Source organism: Malaclemys terrapin, chromosome 20, assembly GCF_027887155.1.
Source record: "Malaclemys terrapin pileata isolate rMalTer1 chromosome 20, rMalTer1.hap1, whole genome shotgun sequence".
NCBI classification, from domain to species: Eukaryota; Metazoa; Chordata; order Testudines; family Emydidae; genus Malaclemys; species Malaclemys terrapin.
The window spans coordinates 15937485-15948374 of NC_071524.1; the positions used below are offsets into that span (position 1 = coordinate 15937485).

Sequence of the window (10890 nt, forward strand, 5' to 3'; positions counted from 1 at the left end):
CCCCTGACTGCCCCCTGCTGAGAACCCCCTACCCTAACTGCCCCCCCCAGGACCCTACCTGTCCCCTGACTGCCCTGACCCTTATCCACTCGCATGGGTGGCAGGGTTGTAGAAATTTTGGTGGTGCCCAGAACCCCCCACCCCACCTGCCTAAGGCTCTGGGAGGGGGGTTGGGTGGTGGGAGGAGGTCTGGGGTGCAGGTCCTGGGCTGGGGATTAGGGTGCAGGAGGGGTGCAGGTTCTGGGATAGAGTTTGGGTGTTGGGTGCAGGCTCCGGGCTGGGGCAGGGGGTGGGTGTGCAGGAGGGGGTGAGGGGTGCAGGCTCTGGGATGGAGTTTGGGGGTGAGAGGCGGTGCAAAGGGAGGGGGTGCAGGCTTTAGGAGGAAGTTTGAGGGCAGGAGGGGTGTGTGGGAAGGGGGGAGGGGGATTGGGAGGGAGTTTGGGGATAGGAGGGGATGCAGGGGTGAGGGCTGTGGGTCTGGGGATGAGGGGTTCATGATGCAAGAGGGGGCTCAGGGCTGGGGCAGAGGATTAGGGTGTGTGGGGATGAGGGCTGGGGCTGGGGGGTTTGGGGTGTTGGAGAGGCTCAGGGCTAGGGTGGAAGGGCAGGGTAAGGGCAGCCTGTCTTCCCATTAGTGGATGGGGGCACTAGGACCCGGGGGCAGCAGACAGCAGTTGCTGCTGGCTCTGGCAGTACAAGGGAGAGGCAGACAGGGAGGGGGGACCCACGGAGGGGGGATGCGCAGAGGGGGGATGGCAGGTGGAGGCTGGGGACCCATCCAACACTCCCCCGCTCCCTGACTGCCCCCCCCGACTCCTCTTACCACGTGGGTCGGTTTGTGTGTTACACAGGGCTGCAGACAGAGGGAGGGGGGAGCAGGGGAGGGCTCTGGCTGCTGGAGACCAATGGGAGTGGGTCAATCGGCCCAGCCGCCCAATCAGCAGCCACACTCTGCATGGAAGGGAAGGAGGGAGGCGAGGGAGAAAACCCTCCCAGACATTTTAAGCTTGTTACCAATTCCTCCCGGACGGCTATTTAGAGACGCAAAAGCCGGACGTGTCCGGGGAAATACGGACGGATGGTAACCCTAAACCCAGGAGTCCTGGCTCCCAGCCCCCACCTCCGCTTTCATCACTAGGGCCACCTTCCCAGAGGTGACACGTTCCTCTCCTTTGCTGCAATGATTCTCCAGGGCAGTGACACCCCCTCCCCCAGTTCAATCCCCCCCCATGCAACGACCACCCCCAGCTCCTCACTGTGGTGTCCCCCTGACACTGACCCTCCCACAATGCCCCCCGTACAGCGGTCCATCCCCACCCCTGCTATAATAACCCCCAGACCATGACCCTGCCCTGACCCCACCCCATGCAGCGACCCCCCAGCCCCACTAGTGATCCCCCCCAGTCCAGTGACAGCTCCCAGCCAGGGCCCACCCGGAGCAGGCGAGTTTATTAGAAAATTATAGACACCGTTCGAAAACGCGTGTGTGGGGGGGCATCATAGAAAAACACCTGCCAAGGCTGCAGGCAAGAGCAGGGGTTCAGGGGGCGGGTGGTGTAGCGGGAGCCCCCCTCCCCCAGCATGGCTGGCCCAGGACAAACCCTGAGCTAGGGCAAGGGTGGGCGGCACCATCCCCTGGAGACACGGGGTCCTTGAAAAGCCCTGAAACAGAAAGAGAGAGAGATGGGGTCAGTGCCTGAGGGCTGAGTGCTGAGGGGGGGCAGAAAGGCAGTCAGGCTCTGCAGGGGAACAGCCACCCCCCATCTCTTCCCCATCCCTGTGGGCTGTGGCCCTGGGGTCGGGGTCAAAGCAAGGGTCCACAGGGTGGGGAACTGATTCACTAGAGATGCCTCCCCCAACCCCGATCAGGGCCCACACTCACCGCCTGTCTGGGCACACCCCCTCACAGGCCCCGCTCCGGGGGCGGGGAGGAAGGGGCCCAGTCCGGCTCCCAGGGTCCCATATGGTCCAGGCTGCTGGGTGGGGGGCGTGAAATGGGAACCCCGAGGGGGCAGGGAGGGGGGCCCCACTGCTTCCGGTGACCACGGGGATCTGGAGAGAGAAGAAGAAAGAGTGAGGCTGGGCAGAGATGGACCTTGAGGATGTGGGGCAGAGAGGGGGCAGAGAGGAGCTGGAGAGGGGCACAACAGAGCCCCAGTGGCCCCAGCAGATCCTGCCACTCTGATCCCCTCAGCCTATGGGTCTGAAACCACCGAATGCAATGGGGCCAGGCCGGGTTCTGATCTCAGCCCTCTGGGCTCAATCAGGAGTCACTCCATGATTGCAATGGAGCCAGGCCAGGTTCTGATCTCAGCCCGCCAGGATCAATCCGGAGTCACTGTGGGCAATCTTGGCACCCACTGCTCAACTCTTAGGTGCAGGCAGAGGGTCCGTGTGACGCCCCCAGCTCCCCCACATCACCCGCTGCAGATGAAAGAGTGACAGTGCCCCCAGTGGAGACGCTCAGCGCAGCAGCTCCCGGCCTCCCCCCGGCCTGGCCTCCCTGGATGAGGGACACCCACACCTGAGGGTGCCCTGATGGCTCAGCCACACTCCTGCTGGGTGAGATGCTCAGATCTTCACATCGGTCCATTCACTGGCCCGTCTCCTCTCACCCGTGGGGGGCGCCGCCTCCGGGGGGGCTGCCAAAAAGGGGACAAACAAGGCGGGTTGGTTGGGTGCTGGAGCAGTGACAGGACGGGCTCCGTCAGGCTGCTTGGAACAAGTCTGTCTGTCCATCCATCCATCCACCTGCATTACCCATCTGTCCATCCACCCGTCTGCATTACCCATCCATCCACCCGTCTGCATTACCCATCCATCCATCCATCCACCCGTCTGCATTACCCATCCATCCATCCACCCATCTGCATTACCCATCCATCCATCCACCCATCTGCATTACCCATCCGTCCACCCATCTGCATTACCCATCCGTCCATCCATCCACCTGTCTGCATTACCCATCCGTCCATCCACCCACTTGTCTGCATTACCCATCCGTCCAGCCACGTGCATTACCCATCCGTCCGTCCATCCATCATCCACCCATCTGCATTACCCATCCGTCCGTCCATCCAACCATCCACCTGTCTGCATTACCCATCCGTCCATCCACGTCCATTACCCATCCGTCCGTCCATCCAACCATCCACCTGTCTGCATTACCCATCCGTCCATCACCCATCCGTCCGTCCATCCACCCGCCCGTCTGCATTACCCATCCGTCTGTCCATCCATCCACCCGTCTGCATTACCCATCCGTCCATCCAGTCATCTGTCTGCATTATCCAGCCAGCCAGCCATCTGTCTGCATTATCCAGCCGTCCATCCACCCACCTGTCTGCATCACCCATCCGTCAGTCCATCCAACCATCCACCTGTCTGCATTACACATCGGTCCATCCACCTGCATTACCCATCCATCCATCCATCCATTCATCCATCCACCCGTCTGCATTACCGATCCGTCCATCCACCTGCATTGTCCATCCATCCATCAATCATCCACCCGTCTGCATTACCCATCTGTCCATACACCTGCATTACCCATCCGTCCATCCATCCACCCACCCGTCTGCATTACCCATCCATCCATCCACTCACCCGTCTGCATTACCCATCCATCCATCCATCATCCACCCGTCTGCATTACCCATCCATCCATCCACCCACCTGTCTGCATCACCCATCCGTCCGTCCATCCATCCACCCACCTGTCTGCATCACCCATCTGTCAGTCCATCCAACCATCCACCTGTCTGCATTACACATCGGTCCATCCACCTGCATTACCCATCTGTCCATCCATCCATCCATCCATCCATCCACCCGTCTGCATTACCCATCCGTCCATCCACCTGCATTGTCCATCCATCCATCAATCATCCACCCGTCTGCATTACCCATCTGTCCATACACCTGCATTACCCATCCGTCCATCCATCCACCCACCCGTCTGCATTACCCATCCGTCCATCCATCCACCCACCCGTCTGCATTACCCATCCGTCCATCCATCCACCCACCCGTCTGCATTACCCACCCATCCGTCCGTCCATCCATCCATCATCCATCCGTCTGCATTACCCACCCATCCGTCCGTCCATCCATCCATCATCCACCCGTCTGCATTACCCATCCGTCCATCCACCTGCATTGTCCATCCGTCCGTCCATCCATCATCCACCCGTCTGCATTACCCATCCGTCCGTCCATCCAACCATCCACCTGTCTGCATTACCCATCCATCCATCCACCTGCATTACCCATCTGTCCATCCATCCATCATCCACCCGTCTGCATTACCCATCCGTCCATCCATCATCCACCCGTCTGCATTACCCATCCGTCCATCCACCTGCATTGTCCATCCGTCCATCCATCCATCATCCACCCGTCTGCATTACCCACCCATCCGTCCGTCCATCCATCCATCATCCACCCGTCTGCATTACCCATCCGTCCATCCACCTGCATTGTCCATCCGTCCGTCCATCCATCATCCACCCGTCTGCATTACCCATCCGTCCGTCCATCCAACCATCCACCTGTCTGCATTACCCATCCATCCATCCACCTGCATTACCCATCTGTCCATCCATCCATCATCCACCCGTCTGCATTACCCATCCATCCATCCATCATCCACCCGTCTGCATTACCCATCCGTCCATCCACGTGCATTACCCATCCGTCCATCCATTCACCTGCCCGTCTGCATTACCCGTCCGTCTGTCCATCCATCCACCCGTCTGCATTACCCACCCTTCCATCCAGCCATCTGTCTGCATTATCCAGCCACCCACCCACCCGCATTACCCATTTGTCCATCCATCCATCATCCACCCATCTGCATTACCCATCGTCCATCCACCCGCCCGTCAGCATTATGTCTCCCCATTTGTCCTTCCACCCAAACTATCCATCCATCCATTCACATTCTCTTTCTATCCATCCACCCATGCAGCCACTGGCAGTATGCATCTATCTGCCCCTCTTTTACCTTTCCATCAACCCACCTTTCCATGGACAGCAGGGATCTATCCCTCTGTCTACCCAGTCTCCATCCATCCATCCATCCATCCATCCCCATAGCATCCAGGTGCCTGTTCCCCTCCCTTTTTAACTCTTTACAGACCTCTCCAATCCTTGCCTTCCAAACCCTTTGCTTAGCTTCCATCCCCCCGCCCCTGCCCAGGGCCGCGAGGGTCAATGTTGCTCAGAGAGGCCCCAACGCTGGAGAAGGACCCGTAGGGAATGCCCTTGGCTAGGCGCCTGGGGGGCTGAGCTCCCTCTTGCTGGAGTCTCCAATATGGTTCTCCTCCAGCTATGATGCTTGCAAGGACCAGCCACGGAAGACGCATGGAGCGTCCTGCACCACGCGTGACACAAAACCCTGCCTCCTCAGGGCAGATCCTTACCATGCCCGTTACCTTGTTCCTCGGCTCGGCCGGGCACGGGGCACTTGCTCTGGAGGTCTAGACTAGTCCTTGACCACTTCCTCCTCCTGGGAGAGGGTGTCTCCCCCGCGCCCGCCTCTTGGCCACGGGTGGCCAGCCCCTTCTCGCAGTCCTTGCTTGGGGCCACCCCGTTGAGTTCCCTGGCCCTGTCGTCGGCCCCGTCCTGCGCCCGGGAGGTCGGGGGCTGCCCGCCGTTGGTCTGGGAACAGACGTTGCTGACCTGGGCCTTCTTGTTCCCGTCGTGGGCCTTGTAGCGAATCATGAGGATGATGATGAAGAGCAGGACGGAGGCGACGATGATCCCGCCGATGATGATGATCATGGTGCCGCCCAGGAAGTGGGCGTGCAGGGAGCGGCACTGAGGGGAGCCGGGCTGGGTGCTGAAGCGGACGCAGCCCAGGGGGCGGGTGGCCGTCAGCGCCGTCGCCCCGTCGTCGTAGACGGCCAGCACGCACAGGTCGTAGGCCCGCCCCGCCGCCAGGTCCTTCACCAGGAAGGCCCTGCTGGGCGGGGGGATCATCCTGGGGGGGGCGGGAGGAGGCGTGATGAGTGGTGCCTGCGGCCGGGATCCCTCCCCCACCTCGCCTCCGCCCCACAGCCACCCTGCCACCCTCATCCACCACCACTCCCACCCCACGGCCACCCTGCTACCCTCCTCCACGCCCTGCCCCACGGCCACCCTGCTACCCTCCTCCACGCCCCGTCCCACGGCCACCCTGCTACCCTCCTCCACGCCCCGTCCCACGGCCACCCTGCTACCCTCCTCCACGCCCTGCCCCACGGCCACCCTGCTACCCTCCTCCACGCCCCGTCCCACGGCCACCCTGCTACCCTCCTCCAGCGCCCCCCGCCCCACGGCCACCCTGCTACCCTCCTCCACGCCCCGTCCCACGGCCACCCTGCTATCCTCCTCCACGCCCCGTCCCACAGCCACCCTGCTACCCTCCTCCACGCCCCGTCCCACGGCCACCCTGCTACCCTCCTCCACGCCCTGCCCCACGGCCACCCTGCTACCCTCCTCCACGCCCCGTCCCACGGCCACCCTGCTACCCTCCTCCACGCCCTGCCCCACGGCCACCCTGCTACCCTCCTCCACGCCCCGTCCCACGGCCACCCTGCTACCCTCCTCCAGCGCCCCCCGCCCCACGGCCACCCTGCTACCCTCCTCCAGCGCCCCCCGCCCCACGGCCACCCTGCTACCCTCCTCCAGCGCCCCCCGCCCCACGGCCACCCTGCTACCCTCCTCCAGCGCCCCGTCCCACGGCCACCCTGCTACCCTCCTCCAGCGCCCCCCGCCCCACGGCCACCCTGCTACCCTCCTCCAGCGCCCCGTCCCACGGCCACCCTGCTACCCTCCTCCACGCCCTGCCCCACGGCCACCCTGCTACCCTCCTCCACGCCCCGTCCCACGCCACCCTGCTACCCTCCTCCAGCGCCCCCCGTCCACCCTGCTACCCTCCCCCACGCCCCGTCCCACGGCCACCCTGCTACCCTCCTCCACGCCCCGTCCCACGGCCACCCTGCTACCCTCCTCCACGCCCTGCCCCACGGCCACCCTGCTACCCTCCTCCAGCGCCCCCCACCCCACGGCCACCCTGCTACCCTCCTCCACGCCCCGTCCCACAGCCACCCTGCTACCCTCCTCCATGCCCCGTCCCACGGCCACCCTGCTACCCTCCTCCAGCGCCCCCCGCCCCACGGCCACCCTGCTACCCTCCTCCACGCCCTGCCCCACGGCCACCCTGCTACCCTCCTCCAGCGCCCCCCGTCCCACGGCCACCCTGCTACCCTCCTCCAGCGCCCCCCGTCCCACGGCCACCCTGCTACCCTCCTCCAGCGCCCCCCGCCCCACGGCCACCCTGCTACCCTCCTCCAGCGCCCCCCGCCCCACGGCCACCCTGCTACCCTCCTCCAGCGCCCCCCGCCCCACGGCCACCCTGCTACCCTCCTCCACGCCCCGTCCCACGGCCACCCTGCTACCCTCCTCCAGCGCCCCCCGCCCCATGGCCACCCTGCTACCCTCCTCCACACCCCGTCCCATGGCCACCCTGCTACCCTCCTCCACACCCCGTCCCACGGCCACCCTGCTACCCTCCTCTAGCACCCCCACCCCATGGCCACCCTCCTCTATGTTGGCTAGCGCAGACCTCCCCCCGGCCACGAGCCCCTCAGATGGAATCCACCCCCCAAAAACCCCCAGCCTAGAGCCACCCAGGCGAGACCCATTGGCCGACCCAGGCCAGAACCACTCAGACCGCCCTCCCCCCCCCGACCCGAGCCCGGCACCCCCCACCCAGCGGCACGGGCTCACCTGTACACCAGGGTCTCGTCGGAGGAGCTGTTGTACTGGATTTGGTACATGCGGACACCGGGCCCGGGCCGCGGCGGGACCCAGCGAATGAGGACGGAGGACGCCGAGAGCTCGGAGGCCAGGACCCCCCCATCTCGCGGAGCGGCGCTCCCGTTGACGCCCGCCTTGGCCGAGGTGAGGATATCGGAGGGCCCGGGTGCTGGGGGGCGGGTGCCGTCGGCGAGCTGGGGCAAGGGGCTGACCTGCAGCTCCGCGGAGGCGGTGGCCTCGCCGGCAGCGTTGGAAGCCACACAGGTGAAGGCGCCGGCGTCCTGGACGGCGGCCACCAGGATCTCCAGGCTGCCGTTCTCGTAGGCCAGCGTCCGGGAGCCGTTGGCCACCAGCTTCCCCTCCGGAGAGAGCCAGTGCACCGCCGGCTCGGGGTCGCCCGCCCCGCGGCAGCGCAAGGTGGCCGCCTGGCCCTCCGTCACCACCAGCCGGCCCGTGTGGTGGGTGATGACGGGCAGCTGGCAGACAAACTCCTCCTCGGGGACGCTCCAGAAGTACTTGCCCAGGAGCTCGGGCGGCGAGGCGCAGGTCTCCAGGTCGTCCTCGCGCGCTAGGCGCCGGAGCCAGAGAAGCTCGCAGTTGCAGTGCAAGGGGTTACCCCCGAAGCTGAGCACCAGGGAGGAGAGGGGCGAGCCCTTCGACTTGGCATAGACGGGCAGGCGGAGGAAAAGCGGGTCCGGGGGGATCTTCTTCAGCCGGTTGGAGGTCATGTCCAGCCGGGCCAGTTTGTGCAGGTTGGCGAAGACGCCTTGGGGCACGTGGGCGATGAGGTTGTGGTCCAGGCTGAGGGAGTTGACGTTGCTAAGGCGACGGATGGTCTCCCAGGGCAGCCGGGCCAGGTTGTTGTAGGACAGGTCCAGGTCCTCCAGGGTGCCGGCGAAGTCGTCGAAGGCGCCGGGCGCCACGGCCTGCAGCTGGTTGTTACCCAGGATAAGGTGGCGCAGGTTGGGCAGGCCCCGGAGCTGCTGGGCCCCGATGGCCGGCAGGCGGTTGCCGTCCAGGTGGAGGGCCCGCAGGCCGCGCAGGTCGGCAAAGGCGAAGGGCACCAGCTGGCGGATGGCGTTGCGGGAGAGGGTCAGGTGCACCAGGCGCGTCATGTTGGCGAAGTCCCGGCGCCGCACGGCCGCGATGAAGTTGTCCGTCAGCCGCAGCTCGGCCGTGCGCCGGTCGAGGAGCCCAGGCACGAAGAGCAGCCCGGCGCGGGCGCACAGGACGGCCAGCGAGGGGGACAGGTTCTGGCACGTGCAGCGGGGGGGGCACAGCTGGGCATGGGAGGGGCCCAGGCAGAGGGCCAAGGCGTAGAGCAGCAGGCGCTCCATGGCACTGTCAGGGGGCCCGGCTGCAGGGAGAGAAGGAGAGAGACCGGCCAGGTGAGAGCAGAGCCTTTCTTACCCGGGACTGTATCCTCCTTCACCAGCAGGGGGCGCCCTGCACTACTTCTAGCTCCTGGAGGGGAAGTGGGGGCTAGCAGTGAGAGCAGGGGGCTGGGAGCCAGGACTCTTGGGTTCCATGCCCCATTTTAGAACTGACTCTGTGTGGCTTTGGGCTACTAACCTGCCCTTTCTGTGCCTCAGTTTCCTACCCTATAAAATGGGCCAAGTAACCCTTTATCCACAGATCCTTCCCTTTAGGCCCAGGGGCGCACACGCTTCCCCCCGCCCCGCCCCCCAAGTCCTTTCCCAGCAGCCCCCGGGGCGCACACACACACACACCCAGACTCTTCCCAGCATCCCACAGGGTACAGGTGCCCCACCCCAGACCTTCCCAGCAGCCCCCAGGGTACACCCCCCTCCCACCTTTCCCAGCAGTCCCCGGGGCACACACACAGCCCAGGCCCCTCCCAGCAGCCCCCAGGAACAAAGTGAGGGAGGCAACTGGGGTCCAGAAGGAGCTGCCCAAAGCCCTCCTCTGCCCCGACACACTGAGGACTTGGCAAAGCCGGGACAACTCAGCCCTGGTGCAGATTGGGGGGGCAGCAGGTGGGGGGCCCAGGGTGAGCAGGGCAGTGGGGCCGCCTGGCAGAAGAGACAGGAGCAGCGGGGGCAGCACCAGGCTATGTGCACGGCACGGGGGGGGTAGCAAGCTGTGCCCCCCCACCATGCATCTCCTCAACCCCCTCCCCTACAGGCCATGGCCATTCTCCCCCCCACACACACACACCTCATCCAGCCCCACTCAATGTCGGGGTCATGGAAGTGCATCCTGGGATGGGCCAGATTCGGAGCCTGGCTCCTCCGGCGTCAATCCAGAGTCACTCTGGCTTCTCCCAGAGAAAAGAAGAATCTACCCCGCCTGGACGGTGTTTTAAAAATCAAAACTCACCAGCCCGGTCCTGACCGCGACCCTACAAGAACAATCACAACAAACTCATGTCGCCCGGCCTTCACATAAGACCCTACTCTAACAAACCTATGTACTGTACACAACCCAACAGCTCCCAAGCTACCCTACAATAACAACCCCCCTGCACCCATATCCGGGGAGACAAACCAATTTCCAGAAGGAAAACCCTGAACGTTCGGGGGTTTGATTTCTGAAGCAATTTCATTCCATTCAAGACCGCCGCCAAGCGAGGGTCTGGAAATCCGGGGGCGGACGGAAAGCACCTGGAGCCATCGCCTACTAATTAACAAATTAACGATGTCATTAGGAGCCATGTGGCTTTGCTAAACAGCAAGGGGACCCGTGGCACGACGGAAAGTTTCCGACAAGTTCAAACAAGGGACAGTCCGTCTCACAGCGGCTCTGGAGTGGCGCTGAGCAGGGAAGCGTCAGCGCGGGAGTTCATTCGAAGGAGCCGCGTGGGCGTTGAGCTCGGGGGGTTTTCCCCTCCTTTGCTCGGGCCAAACGGGCGGCCAACCGGCGCCTCTTGCAGCTTTTCAGTCTCTTCTCAAAGCCCCAGCTGCCGGAATCATGAGATTCAAAGAAAGTGCAGTTCTCCCCCTCGCGGCCGCAAAGCTCTGACATGCCCCCGCGGTGGCTCAGATGCAAAGGAAACAAACGTTTTCCAGATTCTCTTTGAACCCAGCCTCGTGGTTTTGGGGAGGCTGGGCTCCAGAGCATCGAACG

General features: G+C 64.0%; 1 protein-coding gene across 1 annotated transcript; it reads right to left on the bottom strand.

Annotated features, from left to right (window-relative positions):
- Positions 1–1447: 1447 nt before the first annotated feature.
- LOC128826760 (leucine-rich repeat and fibronectin type III domain-containing protein 1-like protein) lies at positions 1448–9140 on the bottom strand. The gene is made up of 5 exons (XM_054010247.1): positions 7774–9140; positions 5424–5983; positions 2525–2642; positions 1883–2052; positions 1448–1662 (listed from the first exon to the last, which is right to left on the bottom strand). Exons 1-3 carry the CDS (start codon positions 9138–9140, stop codon positions 2572–2574), a joined length of 1998 nt encoding a protein of 665 aa, XP_053866222.1. The 3' UTR covers positions 1448–1662; positions 1883–2052; positions 2525–2571.
- Between the last annotated feature and the right edge of the window lie 1750 nt (positions 9141–10890).

What these genes read in the sequence shown, in the direction of transcription:
- LOC128826760 (XM_054010247.1), bottom strand. Translation starts at nt 9,140, where the DNA reads ATGGAGCGCCTGCTGCTCTACGCCTTGGCCCTCTGCCTGGGCCCCTCC. An exon ending in GACGAGACCCTGGTGTACAG is followed by an intron (nt 5,984 to 7,773) that starts GTGAGCCCGTGC and finishes CGCCCCCCCCAG; the next exon opens with GATGATCCCCCCGCCCAGCA. An exon ending in GGAACAAGGTAACGGGCATG is followed by an intron (nt 2,643 to 5,423) that starts GTAAGGATCTGC and finishes CCTTTTTGGCAG; the next exon opens with CCCCCCCGGAGGCGGCGCCC.